This window comes from Dermacentor andersoni, chromosome 9 (assembly GCF_023375885.2).
Source record: "Dermacentor andersoni chromosome 9, qqDerAnde1_hic_scaffold, whole genome shotgun sequence".
NCBI lineage: Eukaryota > Metazoa > Arthropoda > Arachnida > Ixodida > Ixodidae > Dermacentor > Dermacentor andersoni.
In genome coordinates, this window is record NC_092822.1 from 68,149,207 (window position 1) to 68,174,383 (window position 25,177).

Here is a 25,177-nt window from a genome sequence, read left to right on the forward strand (position 1 = left end):
CTGGCACATTGGGAAGCCGGTTTTTAAAGAAATTACCTGGAATGGCGTGCCTCTTCGTAGGCTGGTAGGTACCGGGCCGCCATTACCGCCGTGTCTACAACGGTGTTTCGGCAGCACCGCCTCAACTGGCCACCGTTAACCCCTACGACTATTCGACTTTCCTGTTTTTCGGAGGGAGAACTTCCCGTGGTGGGTCACATGACACATGATTGCGTCGTGTGATGGGCAGACGGTAGCCGGAGCTGTTGTTATCGGAGACAGCCCTGGCCCGGCGCTGTGTGGAAGAGACATTATGAAGGACTTCAACCGAGGTGGGATGACAACGCTGAGGCCCAACTATGTACCGATGATGCAAGCACTACCGAACGAAGCGGATAAAACACCACAAACTTTACTTGATGATTTCACTGATGTATTTGCCTCGGGACTTCGAAGATTCATCGGCCCGCCAATGAAATTCCAACTCAAGCCACAAGCAACACCTTGTTTCTGCAAAGCTCGTTTCCTACCGTATGCCATGGTAGACAAGGTTCCGGAGCCGTTGGATCGGATGGTGGCGGACGGTGTTTTATCACCTGTAACGACAGCAGAATGGCAACACCTGTAGTTCCTGTCGTGAAGCCCCATGGATCCATCCGAGTTTGTAGAGATCTCCGTCTGACTGTGAACGCAGCTAGAGTTACGAAACAATATCTCTTGCCACGGCTGGAAGCCATTTTCACGCGATTAAACTGCGGTGCTGTAATTAAACTGCGGTGCAGTATTCACCACCCTCGACATCACACCGTCTACAATCAACTGCCGTTGGATGACAAAAATAAGAAATTAACAGTGCTAAACACACACAAGGGTTTATTGTGCTTCAACAGACTTACATTTGGAGTAAGTTCAGCGCCAGTCATCTTTTAAAGACGCATGGACTTCCTCTTCAAAGATCTCCCATGTTTCCAAGATTATCTCGATGACATCATCGTAGCGGAGAAGAAAACGACATCACACTGTTGCAGCAAGGGCTTCAATGTTTACGAGAGAATGAATTTAGGCTGAATCGCAAAAAATGTAAATTCCGCCAAAAGGAAGTCAGTTTTCTGGGTTACCGGGAGGATGCTTCTTGATTCAAGCCCAAAGACGACAACATAGCAGCCGTCCTATAGGCCCCTACACCTACCTCGGCGGCCGAACTCAAGGCATTTCTCGGATTAATAAATTATATGTCAAGTTTTTGCCTTATTTGTCTATGCACTTGGCTTCAGTGAATTACCTTCTTAAAGAGGGAGCCACTTGGAAATGGCAAAACAAACAAGAGACGGCCTTCAAGCACGTAAAAGCAGCCATCCAGACTTCAAGGTTTTTTAGCTCACTTCGACCCGAAAAGCCATAGGGGTTGGAATGCGATGCATCAGCAGTAGGAGAGCGTGCAGTTCTCTCCCATCGGATAAGTGGAATCGACAACCCCATATGATTCCGTTCCAGAACACTTAACCAAGCAGAACGAAACTATTCGCAGCTGGAAAAGAAAGCTTTGGCACAGGTTTTTAAGTGACCTGGTTTATAGACTATTTGTAAGGAAAGAAGTTTTGTCTTGGTAACTGTTCCTAAACCGCTGACAGTCTCTTCAATCCGAGCAAAGCCATTCCGCCCATGGGAGCAGCCAGGATACAAAGATGGGCCCTCCTGCTGGACAATTATGAGTATTCCATAGAGTACCGAAAGGGTGTGGACAACACCAATACTGATACCCTCAGTCGGCTGCCACTTCTGACCAGCGAAGACGCCAAGTATCTTGTAGAAACACCCGAGTATGTGCTATACACTGAATCCTTACCAAATGAAGCCATAACAGCATGGGAACTTGTACAGCTGACGAACTCTCACGCAACATTGCAGCAAATCAGACAGTCGATTGTTAAAGGTTTGGCGGACGTCTTAGCCGAGTAACAAGAGCAATACCGACCCTACTTCAACAAGAACGGGAACTGACGCTTACAGAGGAGTAGATTTTCTGGGGACACCATATTGTCATAACCACAGCTGCCATCAGACCATTCTTGAATGTGTTACGCGAGAGTCACTCAGGGATGGCTGCTATGAAGACAGCCAGGTCTCTATTTTGGTTCCCAAATGTGGACGCGGAAATCGAATGCCTGGTGCGCGCATGTTCGGTATGTATGGAAGCCGCATGGAAGCCTTCACGGCACACGCCCGTACCACGGCCAGTCATCAATGAAAGGTGGAGTCGCCTGCATCTAGATTCCGCCTGACCACTGGAGGGGCACATGATATAAGTCGTGGTAGATGCGGCAAGTGAATCGAAGTGCTGCCAATGAAGACAGCCAAGTCAGAAACCACTGTGGACGCTCTACGAGTCATCGTTGCTGGTTCGGTCTTCCCAAAGCCATAGTAACCGACAATGGGCCACAGTTTACAAGTACATTCTTGCGGGACTTCGTGCACCAGAATCACATACATCATCTCACCACGGCTCCATAGCATCCACAGTTCCATGGCATGGCGGAAAGGGTGGTTCGCACAGTCAAAGAAAGACTCAATAAAACAGCCCACGCGAAACTACAGACACGACTGGCCAGATCCTTGTGCACTTACCACCAAACTCTAGGAAAAGGAGGAAAGTCTCCGGCAAGATTGCTACTGGGGTGCCAAATAAGGACGAAGACCGACTGGATTACACCAAACATGCAAGCAACGGATACAAAGGCGCATAATAGGAGTCCACAAAAATGTCAGCAAGGTCGACGAGTGTGGACACGAAGCTGGACGAGATCGAGCTGGATACCTTCCACGGTGAGAGAACAACAGGGAGTGAGAATGGCCACAGTAGATACACAGCCGGAGATTCAACGTAGGATTTGGGACCAAGTACGACGATGGGAAGCTCCAGCAGAAACATCGGGTGGTCGACCAAGGGAATAAGATCAAGACCCGAGAGACAACGTTGTGCGGAGCCGTCGGGCGGGGTTGCACAAAGATCTGAGCAGGCAGACTTGGACCCTGATGCTATGCCGGTGGTCCAAGCTCCAAACCCAGAGACATCACTCCGAAGATCAACTCGACAATGCAGAGCTCCTGTGCACCTCAATCTGTAGGGGGAAGATGATCCAGTGTCTTCAGCTGGCAACCTGGGTCAACATCCGGGATTCTACGCACGTGACGTGTAGGGACCTCCTATATATAGCCGTGCGGAGCGAACAATAAACGTTCCATTTTCTACGTTCTCCATGCAGTCCTTTTGTGTACCAGGGCGGACATTGTAGCAATTTTCGTTGACAAGGCTGGTGTGATGAAAGCAGTGATGTCAAAATCACTGTTGCCTACTCGGGGGCATCCCCATTAAATTCTATGGCCGTCGGGCCAGAAAACATGACGTTATGAATCGGAGTGAAAAAGCCTTGTGCTATCTAGGTGGTGTTCGATTAGACGGAGAGCAACGTCATTGCTCTCCGTCTCAGCTGAGCGCGCGAGAAGCCGTTTCTCTCCGGTTTTAAAATGGGTGGGCGACGCGTCATACGTACTCCTGAGGAGCAAGCAGCTTTCGATCAGCAACGCTGTGAGCAGAACCGGGAACAAGCTCGGCTACGCCATGCCGATGCTGCAGCCCATGCACAAGAACAGGCTCGTGCAGCCGAGCGCAGGCAGCAACTGCGTACTGAGGATCCAGCAGCCTACCAAGCCATCGTTTATTGAACCGTCGGGATTAACCCAGTAATAAACACCGGGGCCACACGTTTCAGCTTCACTGGTTAACCATCTCTACGGAATGCTTGAGCGGTTATTTTGTGTTTATTGTCTCTTTTTACAGTTCTGGTTCCAACAGCTCCGTACGCTCCGCCAAGAGTGACCAAATACCCGAGCTGATACGCAAGAAAATGAGAAGGGCCAGCCTCGTTAATTTGCCGCCACCGTGCAATAAGCTGGAAGCGTACTCTGGATTCATACCTGTCAGTGACCAGAAGAATCGTGCATACTTGTTTTTCCTACTCATCAAGTCAGAGGCAAGGATAACCCTTTGTTTTGTTTTAGCTTTATATTCTGAAGCTTTTGTTGACGCGAGATTAAAAGTGTCGGTCGCGTGAAGCTGCTGTAGAGGTTGCATTACGACACGGGCAGCCAATTCTCAAAGTTACTGATGAAAGGGATGAACATGATGGGTCTGATGTATGTATAGCACGAAAGACGCTAATGAACATATAAATATAAGCACTTTTCAACCATGCAAGGTATAAATTCATTCAGCCTTTATGAGCTCACACGTCGAACGGAATGCAGCGATTTTACCCGGAAGGTGGAACGCGCCAGTGAATCGCGGTACGCAGACCCAACACTACTAGATAGATTAGCGCAGAATGTAAATTAAGTTATTACCACGGAGGGGGAACTAGCCAAGCTGCCGTTATGCAGCTTTTATCCTGCCATCCCCCCGCTTTGTATACAACAGTGTACTTGTGTGGCAAAAATGAAACCTGAAACTTCAATTTGGGGATCTTGTGCCCAGAAATCAAGCAACAATAGAAAGACTGCAATAGTGTCAATATTGTGAAGAACGACGCACAATCGTCAAATATTACTGCACTGATCAAGTCTGTCAGCAATTTGCATGTGCATAATCGTACGTTGACGAGCAAGCGGTGGTGTTCACATAAATTAGAGCTTGTACAACACTGTCTGCGCTGAGTCGGTAATCAGAATAGGAACGGTCCTTTGACTTTCGAACGGACAAATAGTTTACAAAACGGCGCAATTTTCACAAAAGCACGCATTAAGCTTTTCCAGAACGATCGTGAAAGAAAGATAGAAATTGGAATCAATATAGACAACAAAAAGGATTGAGTAATTATTTGCTAATCTTTTAATTAAAGCAGGACCGTCATATTCCCTCAACTTATGTTGAATTCCAATGGCAGATCCAGATCAAGTTTTTCTGCTCTGTATGGAGCAATCCTATTCCAATGGCAGAATGGGAGCGTGAGCTGCGTGTTCCAATGGCAGATTGGGACCAGCCGCTGATCCCGGATTGCTCGGTGGAGCAAAAATATTTGCTCCGCCGAAATCGGCAGATTTGACCGGAAGTCCTCGTGACGTATTTCCTTCACCCGCCTCTGCTTCCTGTCACGGTCGCCTGTTTCCGGTCGCGGGCAGCTATGGACGACATGGGAAACGTGGACGCCGCTTCGCGCCGTGCGATTTTGTTCGCGCTCCTAGACAGCTCCGACTCAGACAGTACAATTTCCAAGTCGAGTGATGATTCTTCTGACACGGACAGTGAAATGGGGTGGTGGGTTGCGCTTCCAAGCGCTTGTTCCTCTCTCTATTCTAGCGCCCTCTCACTTGGTTTTCCTGTACTAAGTGCCCCCGCGGGAGCGCACGCATTCCCTTCGCAGATATGGTGAGAGCAGATGAGAGTGATCTCAGTCGGAGCGACGCGCTTCGTTCGTGATCCGGCCGAGCGCTCGCGATCTACCATTGGAATTCAACATTAATAATCTTGAAGTTTCTCTTGTGATCATTTAATTTTACCTTGGTGTTTTGTACAGTACATGTTTCAGAACTCTGAAAAACATTGAGAATAACCGCAATATGACATTCTGAAATGCTTAATTTTTTTTTGAGAAAGCAGAATTTAATACACATGCGTGTGACTATGCCCAACGATTTGCCATAAACTTAACCATGTTATCGCTAGACTTGATCTTAGTGGTATTTGTAGTTATGCCAGGTGTGCGCGTTTAATTTCTCGCCACTCGTAAAACTAAAATGAATACGCTTAGGAGCGCCCCACTCTGTGAGGAAATCTTATATCCCTTGTTCAATAACGCTGTTTGCTCCTATATGATCCTTGTGGCAACAAACAGGTTTATGGTACTGGGCATTTATGATCTTCCGATACGTTAAATACATAATTTATTGCACAGGTCCCAATCACCCCCGCAATAATGCATTTCGCCTACGCCCCCGCAGCCCATAACGTGCCTCTTATTTTCGCCAAGTATGAACTTTGTGTAACGCAGGGTTCCCTCGGAAGACTCAAAAACAGAGCACTAAGTGGCCATATAACGCTCTCGAGCAATTTGATTGGAAAAACTTTAATAAAAGCCCTGCAGGACGCACGTCAGCGCGCAGTGGGCGTCTCCCACGCAGGGACCGAGAAGGAGTGCCTGGCGGCCGTTGGACGGCTCATTGCTGTTCTTGTAGGAGCGGGTTTCGTAAGGTCTTCTCCGACTTGTCGGTGGTAGAGTCGGGCGGAGCGTTTCTACACTCCCAGAGCACGTGTGCGAGTGTTGCCGTCACCCCGCACGAAGGGCCCGCATCGTCGGGGTAGACGTCCGGGTAGATGATGTGTAAGGCGGTGGGGTTGGAATAGGTATGTGTTTGTAGCAAGCGTAGCGTTACTGCCTGTGGCCTGTTTAGTTTGGGGTGCGAGGACGGAAAAGACGTCGTCCCAAGCAATTGCTAAAAAAAAATTTTAACAAAGTCTTTTTCTGGCCCTCATACATTTCAATTCGCCCACAAATTTGTCATATGGTTGCGCTCATATTTTCTAAATGCGATTTTGGTGGCATTTGTAATTAGGCCACGGCAGCGGGTTCTAATCGGCGCTGATCGCGACACACGTTATAACGTTCCGAGCCCTTGAACACGCCACTAATTGCAAATGCCGTATCAATCCAATGCAGTGGACATAAAAGATGATGATGATGAGGAGGAGGATGATGATGATGATGATGACTTTGAACTTAGCATAAACATTGCCCATAACGTCCCTCTTTTCGTCTGCGAAAATAGACAGGTTCCCACTTCATTTCTCCGAGGAGCACTGGAGAAACCAACCATGAACCTGCTATATCACGCATAAAACCTGCGAAATAACACGGGCTCACTAATTATTTGCAACACCTGTATTTATGGGAGCAACGTGAAAGTTCCACCACATGTTACCCCTGACATTCCCCCCATGTTTTCACCGAACCAAAATTCCGTGCGCTTACAGTTATTTTAGGACTTTGTGAAACGTTGCGGTTAAAGGCAGTATGACCCTCTGGAAACGCGTAAATTAATGAAAATTAAACTGGGGGACGGGGGGGGGGGGGGGGGGGGGGCAGGGCTTGCGTGTGAAAACCACGATCAGATAATAAGACACGCGGTAGTGAGGGCCTCCAGATTGATTTTGACAAGTTGGGGTTCTCTAACGAGCACCCTTGCCCGACACCGCGGGCGTTTTTACATTTCACCCCCATCGAAATGCAGCCGCCGCGAGGCAGGGATTCCATCCCGGGTCCTCGGGCTCAGTAACGCGACACCACAGCCACTACGCCGCCACGGTGGATGCGGAACGCTGGAATAGGTAGCTTTCTACAAAAGCTGTAATTAAGCTACGCAGGCTGAACATTTGTCGCTCGTTACTCAAATCATGCTTCCTCCTTCAACGAAGCGTAAACCCCGCGCCTAGGAAACCGCGTAAAACCAACTACATGCTGCGCATAACAAATAAAGTTTAGAGAAAGACGATAATTCGGGAAATATATTGAAACACACATTCAACCTACAGGCCTCAAATTTTTGGCGCACACGTTACCCATCAAGTGGCACCATTTCTTCTAAATATAATACCCCTGGGTTTTTTGGTCTCGCCGCGAGAAAAGGGAGTGGCCTTTTAAGCGTTTCATAAAGCGCCCTTACATAAAGGGAAAACGAGAATTTAGCAATCTTCATTTAACCCATAACTGACACGCAGATTTCAAAACAAACCTGCATATCACACCAAGAATTCCCCCACATTTACTTAAAACAGAAACTTCGTGATTTGTAGTCTGTTCCAAGAAACTACGAAAACTGTCAAATAAAGTTTTTGAGAGCTTCTAGTCGCATAACCAGCTTCGCGGCGAAAGAAGTGCGGGGAACTGAACCAGTTTGCACTTGTTTCTCATCTACACTTCGAAACAGGTATGCGGGAAGAAAAGAAAAAGTAACCGAAAAATTAGAGGCATAAGACGGATGGTGAACTAAAAGTGTCTCTTCAATTACAATTAAGGTAGTGTGCAAAGCGTCTATAAAATGAGAATACACCTTACCACTTAGCAAAGAGCCGCGAATAGGATTTGTTCTATCTGCATTGCGGTTTAACATACCGTCTTAACGAAGAAGTGCATTTCGGCGGCTCAAAATGTTACATTACCATTTTAAATTAGTGAATTATTATCGTATATTGTAGTAGTATGAAACACTGAATAAGTCTCGTATGACTAAAACCAAGCTTGCTTATACTTACGCGATAACAACGTCTACAAATTATGTTCACATTACATTGCTAGGCACGTGCAAATCTTTCGTTAAATGATTGCATTTGCTTGCGTCATGTTCCACGCATATGTGATCACGCTTTACAATGGGTTCACCACTTACGTCATCAATGAAACACCGGACATGTGTCTTGAAAGTAATTTTGATTCGCATTGATCGTGCACAGAACGTACTAGCGCCGTAAATAATGCAGTGCCTTCACAAGTGCTTTTATCAACGGAGTCAGCATTATGACTTGAAGTGGCCATGTGCCCTCTACGTCACTCCTGCAAGTGCCGAGAAAAAATGTTTCTTATCTTTACGGGAATTTTCTAGGTGGCGCCGCATTCGAAGTATCCGTTGTAGAAGTTATAGCATCCAAAACGTATAACGTCCAGTCGAAGCCTTCAAAACGACTCATCGAGGCTGAAACCATCGCGAAAAGATCGCGCACTACCATGATCGCCCCAGCATGCTTACTCTCAATTACTACCTTCTTAAACCGCACCCCTCTTCCTCCTCTCCTAACCAGTCTATAACCACGGAATTCTGTGTCATTCGCGCGTAATACGCGAGCGCCATTATTTTCGTAACATGTGTGCAAGCGAAGAAGACCGCGGTTTCGCCTTTAGAATGCCGCTGTCACTATATATGACTTCAGATTCGAAGGAATCGCTCAATTGCTGAACTCTGCTGTTCTTTTTATGTTTCCTGCAGACCAATCCTGACAAGAAGCCTCTTTTGCTGTGGCTGCAAAGTAGCCCCGGTCAGTCTGCGCTGTTCGGCCAATTCCTGGAAAACGGTCCCCTGGGAATTAACGAAAGGGGAGCATTGTACCGTAGAAATCACAGTCTGATAGCTAACTTCAACATCATCTACTTGGACCAGCCTGCTGGATCGGGATACAGCTTCGACAAAACAAACCGCTACGCCGCCACACTGGAAGAATCATCCGTGCAAATCATCAGTTTCCTCAGGCGGTTCCTCCAAATTTTTCCGGAGTACAAGAACAGACAGTTTTTCGTCGCTGGAGAGTCCTACGGAGGTAAGACAAGCTTTATATGCATGCACTTATTACTCCATATTAAGAAATATATCTTATTGACAGCTCCAGGTTCGGTACACGGCGCATGACAAAGCAGCTCATCAGAAAAAAAAAATCTGCGGACACCTTAGCCCTAATGACTTGTGAATGCGAAAGAATTAACGTCCAATTGAACGCCGCTGAGCGCTCTGTCGAGTTTTGCGCGGCGAGTAATGTACCGTAGCGGTATGTGCTGCCCGAGCCACCAGCACTCACCAGCAGCCTGGGTTGCCAAAGCCGCATGCCATCGAGGTCCTGTGCGACGAGATACCGAGGAAGAAGCAGCGCAGTCACCAAGGCCGGAAGGCGCTCGCACAGCTAAGCCCAGTGATGGGTGCTAGAGATAGGGACTGCGCGCTGGCTTCCGAGAGCGAGGATGACGTGGCGTGGCGTCGCGGTGGTGTCCGCCCCCCTCACCCAACAGCTGGAGTGCTAAGCTGGCAGGAGATAAAGCACCGTAATCTTCGTAAAGTAGTGCCACGATTTGAAGAAGGCCGCCTCCTCCTCGCGCGCTCTGGCCGAGGCCGACACCGCGTCGCTATTAGCCTAATAGCATCACGTGGGCCCTCGCGCCATGCATGAGCGCCATTTTTGCTCGAGAAGCGTCTACGGAGTGGCGAGGAGCGCGAGTTGGCGCCATTGCTACGCTCGAGCACTGTAGGCGGCGCCACGGTCGAGGAGGGAGCGTGAAAGAGAGGAGAAACGAGGAGGAGAGAAGGTGGAGGAGGAGAGTGGCACTACTTTACGAAGTTAAGGGGCTTTAGCAGCAGACGTTTCCTTGCGTCAGTTCTGCTATGTCGAGGTGCGCTCATGACGTGGGGTCGCCGCTAATGATAATGGTCGAGGCGCGCTCGTGACCTGGCGTCGCAGCCAATTGGAATTTGCCTGCCGTTTCGCTCCTGCAGGTGACAGACGCCGGCTTTTTCGCTCAATGGGTCATTTGACGCTTTCGCATCCAATAAGAGATATAAAATATTCTTTGCGCCCTGACCGGCCTCGCAAATGACCTACGTTCGGCAGACGCATTCAGGCGCAGCATCCGAGGAAAGGAAAAAGTTGCATTCCATAAGTGGGCCAAATTTTGCGTACAAAAAAAAAAAACATAAGCCCAAAACTGTTTCTTATGCAACTCCTGAAATGGGCGGAGTTGAGGCACAGAGAAAATTGGGCAAGCTGATCCGTATTCATGAACGACATGAGAAAACATCGCGAAAAGAAACTTGTAGAGGAGAAGCGCTTTACTAACCAACAAATGTTAACTGACGCAACACGTAATAATGCATATTTTCTTCTGGCACTACGTTTGAAATCAAGGAGATAGCAAAAACGGAAACAAGAATTGTTCTGTCTCCATGCTATCGAATTCATTGCAAAAACAAAATTTGAACAGCCATCAACTAGCCTCTTTCATTGGTCTTTTCAAGACAGCATTATCGGCATCACTCTGTGCACAGAGAAAATACCACGAAACAAAGAAAACCGAAAAATAACCACCTTTCTGTCAGCGATTCTTTCCTTTTCGCGCTGTTTTCATATTTTCACATTAGCCATAGGCAAAGGCGTCTTATTCGATTTTCGATAACATTGCTATCTTTGGGTAGTGTTTTACAGCGATCAGCGGCTCCATTACATATGGTCGGCATGAACGCTTGAGAAGGAGGGATCTAAAAAAAAACGTTGAATTACCGAAAAGCTTCTCACCGAAGGCTGTAGAACCGCATATTGCGTTGTTTGTATATGTTGTACACAATGTGAAAGTATGCCAAGTACCTGGCAGCTTGCCAAGCCCTTAGAAATAATAAATTTATATTGATTCTCCTGCGGTTCCCCAAACATTTCACGCCGACTGTAGGCAGGAAACAACAGTGCTTTGTTCTTTTTGTTTTAAGGTGTCTCTTGGCACGTCTAATTATGGGCCCTTTCTTTTAAAGCATTTGCAGGTAAGGGATATCTACATTTTGCTAGACATGCACCAAGAGAGAGAGAGGGAGAGAAAGAAAGCAGAAGAAAGGCAGGGGGTCAACCAGACGAGCGTACTGCTTGCCACCGCACACGGGGGGTGAAGGAAAGGGGGAATAGAGTCGCAAGAAAATTAAAGGCGTAGGTCCATCAGACAAATGACCGATTTACTATACCACACACACAGAGTGACTGGAAAAATGGACAGAAAGGGGGAAGAAGGTGAACACTCAGCGGAAAAGTTAAGCACCATGCAACCAAGGACCTTAATTCATGCCAGTACCTCTATGCCAGACGGCAAACTGCCTTTTTTCGCCAGCGACTAGCGTGATGTAATAATATGTGATACGGTCAAATTCAAAATGGATGCTCACAAATATAGGTAATTTTGATAATGTCCAAATACATTTGTGCTATATGGTAGTTGTCATAGAATATGTGTTTCACATGAGCCTGTTTTATCTCTCTTACAGCTAGGTCAGCGATCGGAGTGGCCCACAAAATGCTGACGCGGCAACCGCAGGAGCTCCCTTTGCGCTTGAAAGGAGCAATGCTTGGCGCTGGCTTTGTCTTCCCGCTTTTAGAAATCATCAATTCAACCGATTACCTGTATTGTTCGGGTTTGTTGGATGAACAAGGTCGCACTAGGTTTGCCCGTCAATTACAAAAAATACAGGACTTCGTCGACACTGGGAATTTTACTGCGGCTGCTGGATTACTGTGTGGAACAATCCTCAACATGCATTCAGTTGCAGAAGAAAACCTATTCGAGGAGCTGACGGGCTTCGAGCACCAAGGAAGCATTGTGAGACCACTCATGGCGAGAGAGATTGAGAGATACATCGAATACGCAAACAGTACGCTGTTCAAGAGGCTGGTTCACATCGCCTCTTCCAGAATCCTCGACGTCACACGGTCTCAGGTAGAAATGACGCTGGCTGTAGGAGACTTCTTCACAGACAAGACGGCCGTATTAGTAGAAGTGCTCAACAAGCTTCACGTCCTCTTCTACACGGCACAGCTCGACGCCTTATTTCCGGCAAAAAACATTGAACGCTCCTTTGAGAAATTAGCATGGAGAGGGTCAGCAGCGTTCAAAACAGCTATGCGAAGGCCTTGGCACGAGGGAAATACTCCGACTAATAAACTCCTGGGTTACGAGAAAACGGTAGGCGCCGTTATGTACAACACCGTGCTCTTTGCCGGTCATGACATATCACTCGATCAATCGGCGGCTGTAAGCGATATGTACGGTCGCTTTCTGAATTTCATTGCGATGGGGCCTATGAATGTGTCCCGCCATAAATGCGGTACCAGTGAGCAGTTTTGCTGAACAAGTGCTATTTAAAAATAGCGAACCGTGAACTCATACATGACCCAACTGCCCCTGGCGTACGTTCGCGCTCATAATAAAATGTTATCGACCCATTCTGAATTTCTGACTAGTTCTTATAGACCAAGTTAGTTAAATTAAATGCCTGGAACTTTTCTCTGTTGATAAGTGAATGTTCTGTTGTGCAGCAGACAAAACGTAAACGCGACTATCAGGAATAAGAAACAGGTGAAAGGCATTAAAGCAATTTAGAAATACTCGTTTATTAGTGTGGAAGTACCCGAAATCTGGGAGCCTTCGAATATTTATTTAGATCACTTAGTCGCCATGCTCGACCTCTCTCTTTTGTCTTCTTCTCTTTCTTGACAGCCGTGGCACACTTCTTCATCCTTGTCTGCTCCGCTCCTGACGGGGGAATCTGATATCCTCCCGCCTTCAGTCGTCATCCTTCCGCGCATGGTGCGGAATACCGTTTCGAATGGAAGTTTCTTTCGAGCCCCTTGGTCCTTCGTAATAAACAGTGTTCAGGATCCCTTGTTGCCTGACCGTTTTCGGGACAAGGTACGGGCCAGAGAACTGAGTGCTTGAATCCAGGCCCTTTCTTTACCAAAATCATGTCTCCAATAGTTATTTCCGGTATCTCATATGGATGCCGTTCGTCAAAATTCCTTTTCATAGCACCGTGGTATCTCCGTCGTTGCTCTGCAGACAGTGGTATTTCCCGGAGGGAAACGTTGTCGCTAATCCCTAGTTGGTCATCGGCTACAAGCTACACATATCTTGTAAAAGCAAGGAAATGAGGGATGCATCCTGATCCTGGCGTCGTAGGAACGGTTCTGATATGAAACAGGTTCTTCTAGCGCACAGTTTCAGCAGCCTTTGAAGTCAGGGTAGAGAGTCAAGAACGCCTTAAAGTGGCGTGTAACTTCTCTGCAAGATAATTGGTTTCTGGATGGTACGGTGCGGGAAACGAACTTCGACGCCGCGTTGCTGGGCCCAAGCTCGAAGCTTGGCGCTACCAAAATCTGGACCATTGTCAGTTACCACAACTTTTACTTTCCTAAATATATCCCTTTCGAGAACGAAATGAAGCATGTCTTCCTTGTCGGGCTTAGCAGCCACAAACCTGGTACGTCTGTCCATAGGCACAAAAATGCTTGGGTCTTTGGTACTCCTTCCACCTTCTTTTTCAAGTTAAGCGAGGTCAAGGTGAATTACTTCGAATGGAATGTATGAGTAGGTCGATAAGACGATAATGCTTTATATTAATTTGAATATCGCCTTACATAGTTGGCCACATGGCAAGTTTTCATGTACCTAGGCACACTGGCTTTCAATTTTTACTAGGTAAATCTTTCTGTCAGTGTTTGGAAGGTTCTCCAAAAGCTGTCATGCCCTCCAGACTCGGGATTATTATGATGTATAAACGCAGCATGGTTGTAAAACATGTCTGAGGTGTTTGTCCAGCCAATCTTGACGCCTCAGTCTGATGTTCTTTGCCTCAGTTTCGCCAAATTGACGCTTTCGGCGCTCATTGCTTAAAGTGCGTGAAGTGTTGACAATGAATCATCATCCATTTGCTTTACCACTGGGTGATGCAGCACTTCGAAGATGACTTCTATAACTTCTATCAGGCCATCCTTCTTTTGGCTGAGCTAGTTGAAGAACGTGTCAAGGAATAAATGTAATTGTCGAGCTTAAAAGCGCCTCTTTTCCACTAGATCCTGAAATATCTTAGAGCATGAATAGTGTGAGTGCCTCTTTTCCTGTAGTTTTGTAGTTCATCTGGGATTTTGAAATCATTAGGAGTAGAAGCAATTACTTGTTGCCCTCTGCTGGGCTTCCGTGTTTCCGGTTGGCAAAAATAGCGCCATATTCCATAATGTGAAGCGTCCGTATACAGTTCTAAAGGCAAATTAGAGTCGGGAAATGTGAGTATGGGGTTAGATGAAATGGTCCTAATGAGCTCATCATAGCAAGATTAGCATTCTTCGGACCATACAAAAGAAATGTCTCCGAGTTAAAGCTGCCAGGCATCTTGTCTTTGTAGCGTAGTCGTTAATGAACGCTAGGAAGTGTCCTGCAAGTCCTAACAATAGTCGTAGAGAGCTCAGGTTTTACAGCGATGCTGGCTATCCTCCGTAAATTCATGGTGGGGAACAGAAAACGCCTTGCAGCAAAGCCAACTTTCTCGCGAATGTTCTGTAGCTCGCAATCTAACGTAGGGTTCTTGGAAAAAGTTATACTTAGATCGGCCGCTAATACGAATCTATCATTACGCCGAGTTTCATTTACTTGTCAAATTAATTCACGGTGAAGTTGTAAACTGTGTTACAGAGTTCCTATCCGCTGTCAATAAATGGTCACCAACGGAGGGAGTATGGTTACAGAAAACGGCTGTAACTGTCGTTTTATTGAAACTAAGCCGAAATAACTTATATGTTAATTGGCCGCTAAAACGCTTCTAACATTACTCCGAATTTCATTTACTTTTCATGATTACTTAGTTCACAGTGAAGTTGTGAATATTATGGAATTCCCGCCTCCTGTCAATACGTCGGCTTCTACGGCAAGGAAACGCACATACGCATGTTTGTCCTCTAGAATAAAACTCTAGTTCTTCCAAGTTCCATTCAGCTAATTAACAAGGAAGTATACTCAACGGAAAATTACCAACAAACAAGTTTTCTTTCATGCACTCTTTTGGACTGCGCCCCGGTCACCGCACATCGTCACTCGCTTTGAGGCTCGGTTTAACGGCCACCTGCGTCTAAACAGCGCTCCGTCGCAGCTGCGTCGACAACACCTGCGTCTTTAGAGCGGCATCGTAAAAACCCTTCTTCGGTATCTCTGTGTTTGTACGACGTAGTGCGTGACGTAGTGCACGCCTGATAAGGCGACCAAGGGGAATTTTGGTACCATTTCGCTTCACCGTTCGCTATGGGGAGGCCACGCGTGATGCGTACGCCCGAAGAGTAACATGCCAACAACGCTCTATACCATCATAATTTATACCACCATACCAGCTTCGCTGGTCAACCACCCTCATAGGGTGGAATGGCTCCTCAAACTTTTTCTTCCCGAGGTCTCCACCACATTGTCTAAGCCTTAAGACACCCCAAAGCACATGCATTCAGCTGCGTTTTCCAGCTAAGTATAATCCAGAAGCGAACTCTGTCACAGAGGAGTTATGCAGGACTTCAAGACATTTACGTATCTCTACTCCTATATTATAGGGGGCTAGAACTGTCAGAAGTGTCCCTCGAAGGAACCATTAATAAAAATAGTTTTTCTCAAACTGCAGCTTTGGGATGAATGCGGCCTTTACTATATTTCGGAAACTCCGGTCTCTATATGCATTCAAAGCACTGAACATTGTTCATGAGGTCACACTACAGGAAGAGCGTTACGCTTGAGATGGAGAACATAAATATCGATAGAGAATGAAGGGTTACTTTTACAAATGACACCAAGCAAATATAGCTTGTGGAGAGCCTGTAAACATGTTAGTAGCCCAAAGAGGACTTTTTAAAGTCCCACCTGGTGGACAACACGACAAAGCAGCTAAGTATTCCGCAAACTGTTTACAAATAGGGACGACGAGGAAACGCTTAAGAGGCGTTCATACCGAGTATCATTCAATACCATCTCAGTAGGCATGGCAATCAGAACTCGGAGGATGCAGTGATCCACTTAAAGGTCCAAAATAAGAAGAGGACTATCAGATAGGAAGAGGAAGCACACTGAGAAAAAAACAACGGCGCCTAATGATAGCAGCAAACAATGTAAGACTTCAATCGTGCGTTCGAACTTTACATGACGTTATATTATAGGGTATTCCTTTTCTGACATCAGTAAATGTGAAAATTTATGTATTAATTTAAGATAATCAATGATGTAGCTATATATAAGTCAGTTTTCAATGCAGTTTGTATCTTTTAACTCTAGAATATATTACAACTTAAGTTATACTGCCTTGAATGTTAATCATTCTGCGAAAGTGCATTACAACAGCCAAGAAGCCTCCATCATTGTCAGCGTCACACTCAATCTAGCGGTAGGCTAAGCAGCGCTGCAAATATCTCAGACAATGCGTCGTTTTGGACTCGATTGTGCGGCATAAAAAAGCATAAAAAGCTCTATGTCATGTTAAAGTCTAACGAGCAAATATGATAGCCTTTCTTTTAAAAAGAGCAGCTTGCGTTCGTGAGAGATGACACGAATCTAAGAAAATCGTGTATGGCGATGGGTTTGCACAAGGCTCACCCTACGAGCGACGGTCAGGAAAGGGCACGACGCTCCTCCCCTCCGTAACGCACAGAGTCGCTACGGCAGGGTTCGTCGACTCTCCGACACGGCGCAGAGAATGCTCTAGAGTCAGATCGCAAACAAGTACGGGTTTATTCACCCAAGATACAGCACAGTGCGACAGTCACGGCACTTACGGTCAAAGGCTCACAGCAAGACCGATCGAGTACGCGCGCCCGCTGCGCTAGGGCTAACTGGGAAGCGCTCCACCAAGCGCGAGAACGAGAAGTCGCGGCAGCGAAGGTCACGTGTGCAACCACCACGTTCCGGGCCTGTGAGCATCTGCCGCGGCGATAAAGCGCTCAGCGGAACAGAGCTCGGGTGGAGAGGGCGCCTGGGGGCCGCCACTCGAGAGGCCAATCAGGGCACGTCACGGTGACACTTGCTCGCGCAGTTATTCGACCCCGGGAGGGAGAAGCACGGTTTGCGCGGGAAATCGGCTCCGGCGCGCTTAGCCCTGCCCGCCATGTTGCCGTTACGGTGGCGGTTCCGGAGATTGAGCTAAGCACAACGCGCGAGCTGGGTGACGAGGCGCGGGAAGGCACCTCGATCTCCACACGTGTTTCGAGCTCTTGTGAGGGCATTGTCTGTCATGTCAGAGACACCTATAACCTTCACAAACTTGACACCTTTGTGTACGGGTGCGGTGAGAACAATCGCAAGTCTACAAGAAAGCAAATAAATCTATATTACTATTGGAGCGGTTTTGGTTGGCCGCAGATCGGAAAAATAGGTAATTCTTTGCTGACGCACACCCCTACCACGCCACTTGTGTTAAAGGTGGTAGGGTCACCTTAAACCCAAGTGGCGTGGTAGGAGTATTCGTCTGCAAAAGAACACGACACAAGAAACAATGGCAATGTGTACGAAACAAGTGCCCATTCCTTACGAGTACACATCAGTTGATGGAGAATTGGAGCATTTGAGAGTTGTAACAAGAAGAGATTGAAGAGCTTGTCGCCGGGGTAGAAATATAGAAGCGTGTATAAATTCGCAGCAAATTCACTCATTCATTCGAAGACGCGAATTTCGGAGACGCAAGATGGCGCGAATTTCTCGATACGTTGTCTCATCCAAACACAAGTTTTACGAGTATGGATGACTATTCGTGCATTAAGCGACCCTGTTGTTCAAACACAACCATTACATGCTCTCGCAGTAGGCAAGGATAGTTTAGAATTAGTGATAGCTGAGGAATGTTGCAAAAATTATGATTACAAGAAGCGTATATATTACTCGTGCTAAGTTTCAATGCTCAGTTAAAATAGCAAAATAAAAAGTTCTTGCGTGCTTTCAGTCGCAGCATGCACAATTAGACAGCGAATTTTCTATGACTGAGCTAAAATGTGCGCTTGCATCTTGTAAGACGAAGACTGCTGCAGGTCCAGATCCAACAGCAGAGCTTTTTGCAATATTGCCTTTATCACAATACATAAATTCAACGCAAAAAGGGGAACGAAAGGTCATCCTTTGTGACTCGCAGGCAGCATTGTCAACACCTCATGGTGACATCACCAATTCGCAAAACATGGCGTTAGTAAAGGAACTCACAGAACCAAGTGAGGAAAATCGCAGACTAGTGATTCAGTGGATAACCGGCCACTGCAATATACCCGTGGAAATATTGCAGCAAACATGACAGCTGGGCAAGCGCGTTTTAATAACGCCACATATGGTCTCCCTCTAACGCAAGGCGAATTGCAGCACATAAGACAGATCTGAGCGCGTGGTTTCAAGGCGACGTGGTTTGATCAGAGCTCGAAATATTCAGATTTATTTCACATTGACCCATTGCTCCAATTTAAGATCCCATCCACATTAGATACAACCAAAACCTTTGAAACGCTCATTCAGAGTCTGCGGTTCGGTACCGTGCACACAAAACCTTTTCTACATAAAATTTCAAGAGCTGATTGTCCCGAATGCAGTCGTGGCGACGCCGATAAATATGTATACCATTTTCTGGTAAAATGTCCGCGACACGACGCACACAGACAACGCATAGCAAGTGATTTAACGGCATCATATCGCAAGCCCTTCAGCCTGAGAAAGATGTTACGTCCTTGGCAAACATACTCATTGGAAAGACGAGCGCTATTCGCCCTTGAAAGATTTTTAGCAGCGAGCAATATTCTCCGAAACTATTAAGTTGAATATCTAAATGTGATAAGCGCATTCTATGTTTGTTTGCTTTTTGACCCGACTTTGGCCAAATCAATGCCTGATTTTATGTACGCTCATATGAATCTAATCCGTGCTTGCTTATGTGACCTGATTTTAGTCAAGTTACGTGACTTGACTTGGTGTTCACTTTGGTACACATATGTGAGTGGACTTTGTGTTGCTGTCTTTCTGAGCTGACTTTTTGTTTTAGTGTAACATTAGTTCTAGAAATGGTGTTTTTGTGATTTCATTATTTTTCATTACGATTTATTATTTTTTAAATCTCTGTGTAAAAAGAGGCCACCGGAGCAAAACATGCAATAAAGAAAGTGATAGGGTATGGTATGGTGCGGCAAAGGTCTTGCATAAATAAAAACACTGGCACTCTGAAGCAGCCCTGGTATACCCATAGTGCTTAAGTGCAGGTAAGAACAATGTACATTTCCCTACCGCTGCACGGCGTACGAAGAGGCCTGTGAATTTGCGAGCGTAATTACTTTCACACAATGTTCTCGCGCTGAGCAGTTGCCGAATATTTGGAAACGGTCGCAAAAATATTGTGTTGCTTATGTTAGAAATGTTGGGGACGTAGGCGTGTGACGGCGGTGGGTGAAGTCTGGATTTTATTTGAGACTTCGCCTACTTTTGCACATGCAAACAGTACTTCTGATTGTTCTGCAAACGTTGCACATCCTGAATATAACCAACCTATTTATACGGGCTTCCTCATCGTGTAGACTTCCGAACTATATGTCTCAACAGGCGAGTGCTTTATCGTTGGCAGTTTTGAGGCCTCTATTGCGGATGCTGAAGGTGTCCCTATAGGTAACAGTACAATATTTTGATAATACTTGGCAAAACCGATCAAAAGGGAACAGTGCATAGCTCTCCACTGTGGCAAAAACGAAGATGCGTCTTCATGCTAACAATTATGAGATCTTCATACGTTTGCAGTGAGTGAAACAAAAGGAGTGCCACAATCTGCCAGATATTTCCATGGCGCGATAGCGCGTCATCTGTGTGCAACGAAAGGCGCAGACGATTCGTGTATGTCCTACAGCCCGACGTGCAACATCACAGCATCGGGCCGGCTGAAATCAAAACTCTTTATCATAACATAAAACGAGCATCGGGTAAGACATCTATGGAGCGTATCTTGGAGGTAGCTTATATATGCGGCAAGGAGCAAACGTCACAAGCACGCTCGACGTTCTCGCGAGCCATGGCGTTCGTTATTCCCGTATGATTCTCGCGCACAATGCATATGCGCGACGGCTGGAGCCGATGTCGCAGATATACAGCAACAACGAAAGATCTTACAAGCGCTCCGCGGCTGTCACTATTGTATATGGCGCGGATAACTCGGGCGGGAGACGTTGTCATGTTGTTTCTGCTTTCTGTAGATGTGGGGTCTACAGCACGAGGTCTTCAGTGTACAGCTCGGGCTGTCGAGCGGAAAGTTTTCCGTTTGGCTCCAGAGCTAAGAAGTAACATGTGCAAACAGAATTTTTTGCGCACGCTTCGGTATGAGAAACCGTGCTCGCGAACAAACATTCACTCCGCATGTCTGCATGCCAAGTGAAGCTTCATCGATTCCTCAAAGCTGCCTCAAAGAGGAACTAGTTCTTGGACTTAGGATATACTTTAATTTTATTTCCGGTGCCCTCAATTACCGAAGCATTATAGAGGGGAGTAGGAATACGGAGCAGTACATGTACTAAAATACTACAAGTGTCGAAATGAACAATAAATGCGAACGAAAGTAACAAAGACTTACAGGATTACATGTGCCACCAATAGCACCAATAACATCAAATAATCATATGCCATATGAGTGAAATTGCGATAAAAGCCTCCAAGCAGGATCACCCCAAGGAAAAAAAGTCGGAACAGTGCGTCTGTAAAGTGAAAAGTGTGTTATTATTATAGAGAGAAGGGCATTTGTGTATATTACGAGCAATAATTCTACCCTCTATATACTGTTTAGCTCTCGTACGTTATGTCCTTAATTTCTAAAAGCTAATGAACCCCACAGCATGGTATTTCCTTTTTGCTGGTACTGGTCCACGGGTAACTGCTGACACTCCCAATACTTAGAGCACCTTAACTTCTTCGTTTTGTCTCGCGCCCTTTCGAGCATTCTGATGCAGGTGTCGGATTTCGTCGATGTGCTGGGCACAGACGGTAAATAGAGAAGAATGCCAGAGAATTCGCCACTAGCGGATTTAAAATGTCCAGGGGCCTGCGCCGGCATATCCGGCACATGCATAAATCTGCACATGGACATAAATGTCGCGCATAAAATTCGCTCACTGACATGTTTTACCGTACTGTAAGCCTTGCTTTCCGACAACCTGTTCCATATCTGTTTTGATGAGGCTTCCACCCCCTCCCCCATAGACCCCCAGCCTTGCTCCATTGATGCTATACTGAATCTACAATAGCATTCTTCAAGTCGCTCTTTCGGCTACGTTTGGAGGACCTCACTGGAATCACCTGGACGACATCCCAACACCCAACGACATTTTAATACAATCCTAACATTTGAAAATAATTCTTAATGGATAGCCAACTCCTTTGCTGTACGCCCAGCTTGTTGTGCATGTACCCTAATTTGTGTGCAGCTTTGATATTTTTTAACTTTTTCTATTCCAAACTTAGTCACTGAACTAAAAAAAATATATTTCCTGCGTCCTAATTAGAAAATCCCGGCAAAATAAAGAAATCATTTTCAGTGCAGCTTTTGGAAGCGCAAGAAAGGCAGTTCTCATCAATTGCCGGCAAATCAAGCACAATGCAAGGCGTTGAAGGCAGCGTACGGTTCATCGAACTTGTTGATTAATAGTTTGAATAACGGTGTGATACACTGTCGCGTTGTACTTCGACCATTTTTGTGTCACACAGGGCAAGTGGTACCCTTTAGGCAGCATTATCGAAAGACTTTGCTCAGCGGATTAACTTCAGCTTGGTGCTAGGAATAGGCATTAAACAATTATCAGGCAGAATGACGTTACAATACAGACACCAACATTGGCAAGGAATGTAATTCCAGTTGCTGACTATCAAACTTGTAAGTTTACCTTTGATGTTTGTATTTCTTCATATCGCATATACATTGTTGTAAAGCATTATGATTCCTGCAGGAACCACTGGATAAGAAAGGACAAGCATTTGTGCTGCTGTTTTTACAGATGTGTATCTGTCTGGCTTTCTGATTCGCAACAAGGACGCAAAAGGACACTTGCGTTATGTATTCTGTAGTATTCATAAACATCTCCTGAGAGTTCCGTCATGTAAAGTATAAAGCGAAACACCAAGAACACCGCGGAGAAAGAAGGTAAAAGATTGCTGTGTAATCAATAACACCAACATCAGCATATTTTAAAATATTTCATTTGATTTCATTTCATTTATTTGACTTCATTTACTATACCTCAAATGCCCCAGAGATGGTGTATTACATGAGGGATTGGCTGGGTTTAACAGAACAATGACTCGTGAAGAGCATTGAAGTGATGTGGGTCGAAGAGGTGCGTGGCGTTGGCACAAAGACCATTACAGTCCATTGATCTTTTCACAAAAAAAGTGAGCCTAGATGGGGGGTAGTATGCGCCAGGGGGAGGATACACGACTCTTCTATAGTTAGTGGGGCTGCAATGGCGATTAGCTGATAATACAGCTGAAATTTGAAGTGGTACATGATAGAATTTGGGAAAAAGAGACACTCTGGAGATATCACGTAGCGATTCTAGATTGGTGAGACCGGCACGGGTTTTTAGTTCACAGACGTTTACATGATAAGAATATTCGGAGTAAGAAAAGCAGGCTGCACGGTTTTGAACTGATTCAAGTGTATTAGGTTATTTGGATCAGGATCCCAGACAGAGCATACATAGTCTTACTTAGGGTGGACACATGTAACGCAATCTAATAGTTTTACTGATGGGGGAGCGAGTCTTAGGTTCCAGCAGAGAAAACCGAGCGTCGATTCGCGGCATTGGCTACGTTAATGACATGATATGGTCAAGTTAGGGTATTTTAATAGGTTATGCCTAGGTATTTACATGATGAAACGCATGAAATTTCGAAGACATATAGGCTGTATTTCCCTGATTGGCGATGCATGCTGTCTGCAATCGAAAGAAGCTAGTGAGTGTTTTTCTTTTAAGATTTCTAGGTTTTTAATATTTATAGTTTTTTTAGTATATTTTCAAACTACGACATATCATCGACTAATAGTAAATATGCTCGTGGAACAGTATTTTGAGACTACTTCGGAGACAGAGCAGTTTTTAGTAACGCAACCTATTATATCTATGTAGTTTTAATTTATGTATTGCTTATTATGTTACCACTGCTGCGTTCGCACCCCTGTGTAGGTTACTTCTTTATTTTTTGTTACGCAGATGTCACTACTCTACTCGAAAGCATGCTACATTCCTAGCACCCATACCATCTAAACAAGATTCGCAAAGCGATAACAATATGGTGTGTCACTTCGTAGCATGTGCGACCTTTGTAGCGGCAGTTTCCACTAAACATTGGGATGCGATTATTTCTTCAACCTTAGAGTAGTGTCACCGTTTTCTTTGTCAGATATGCGGTTCCACACAATTCATTTTCGTTTACAGCGCCCTAGTTTTCAAGCCACACGTGCAATGACGTTTAAGTCCTGAAGCGAATTCTACAAGGTGGTTTTGCATACCGCCTGCCTAGTGCACTTCTGTATGCTCTTCGTGTCTCGCTGTACACGTAAAATGAAGCTGTACAAATGGCTAGTTATTTTTATCACGGTTTACGCGCTGAAAATGCACAAATGTGATGGCGAGCAGGTTACCAAGGACCTTGCTGCATTGCAATATGCTATGCAATGCAGATACATCAAAGAACCGTAAGTGGCGGAGGTCTTATTGAAACCTCAGTTTGTGGATTAACATCATGGCCCCCGTAGGGGACGCATATTTCGGAATATTGATTTTTCTGCCCGGTCCTATTGTGTACGACATGCGATAACTTTCTTGCCTTAAGAGAACTAACATTTACCCTTAACTTTTTGAGACGGAAAGACATCAAAATACTCATGTTTATAAAGGCAGTAAAGTAGTCTGAAGTTATGAAATCAGTCACGCATTTCGAAATACTGCCTTTGCACATATGACTGCTGATTCCACTGCTTCAGCGGCCATCTCACTCTAACGGATTTCTATTGCATTCACCGTACGGGTACATGTTTCCGTCGCTTCCTAGCGCCGGAATTTCTTGCTTTTGAAGGCGTGTTTAATAGGCTTAGATTGCATGCACTGGAAGTCAACTAACTGCAAGAATAAGGTACTAAAATCGCCAACTCTATTTTCCGGAATGTAGCGGATTTCGGGTGGGCCCACGTGAGCCCGGTTAGTATTATGCAGCGGAATCACAATTATCGATGGCATTCAGAGGGTTCTTTAGCCATTTACGACTCGTAAAGTCGAAATCAAGAGATGAGTTGATCTCGCAGAAAAATTCCTGCGAATTACTACTTTCTTCGCCTCCCAGAAAAGTGCTAAGGATCTATAACTAAAAAAACTCATCATCTCAGATTTATCACCAGGCCAATGTAGGCGTTTCGTTTAGTCACGCTAATTTGCTTTCGAATTCCTTTATTTCATACTATCAACCGACGGAACCACCTGATGACCTCCATCGGTTAAATCACTGATAACGTATTTTCAGGTGCACTGTAGAAGTCTGTATTTTGTAACTGAGTACGCTTCTTGCTCATTATTTTTTAGTGAAGGTGGGTGGGGAGAGTAGGGAGGCCGTGAGGCTTCGCTTTGAGTTATTATATTTGTATGAATTCTTTTTTTTTTGCTAGCAAACTCATTACATTTTGTGGATTCTTCTGCTAAAGGGGAAGCTTTAGCTGCTCGCCAATTCCGATTTTCCAATCGAAGTAGCGGTGAAACGCAGAATTGCTTGATTTTGGAGAAAACTAGTAGACCGCAATAAATCAAAGATCGTTTTGCTATTAAAATAAAAGGTGAATTCTTCTGATCCTA

General features: G+C 45.6%; 1 protein-coding gene across 1 annotated transcript; it reads left to right on the forward strand.

The window, feature by feature from the left end:
- The first annotated feature begins 5,844 nt into the window (after window positions 1-5,844).
- LOC126528594 (probable serine carboxypeptidase CPVL) lies at window positions 5,845-12,732 on the forward strand. Its single transcript, XM_055069400.1, has 3 exons — window positions 5,845-5,874; window positions 9,010-9,337; window positions 11,809-12,732. The coding sequence occupies exons 1-3, from the start codon at window positions 5,845-5,847 to the stop codon at window positions 12,666-12,668; spliced, it is 1,218 nt and encodes a 405-aa protein (XP_054925375.1). The 3' UTR covers window positions 12,669-12,732.
- Window positions 12,733-25,177: the final 12,445 nt, after the last annotated feature.

Coding starts and splice junctions, on each gene's coding strand:
- LOC126528594 (XM_055069400.1), top strand. CDS start 5,845: ATGATCCTTGTGGCAACAAACAGGTTTATG. Junction 5,875..9,009: donor TGGCAACAAACAGGTTTATG/GTACTGGGCATT, acceptor TGTTTCCTGCAG/ACCAATCCTGACAAGAAGCC. Junction 9,338..11,808: donor CGCTGGAGAGTCCTACGGAG/GTAAGACAAGCT, acceptor TCTCTCTTACAG/CTAGGTCAGCGATCGGAGTG.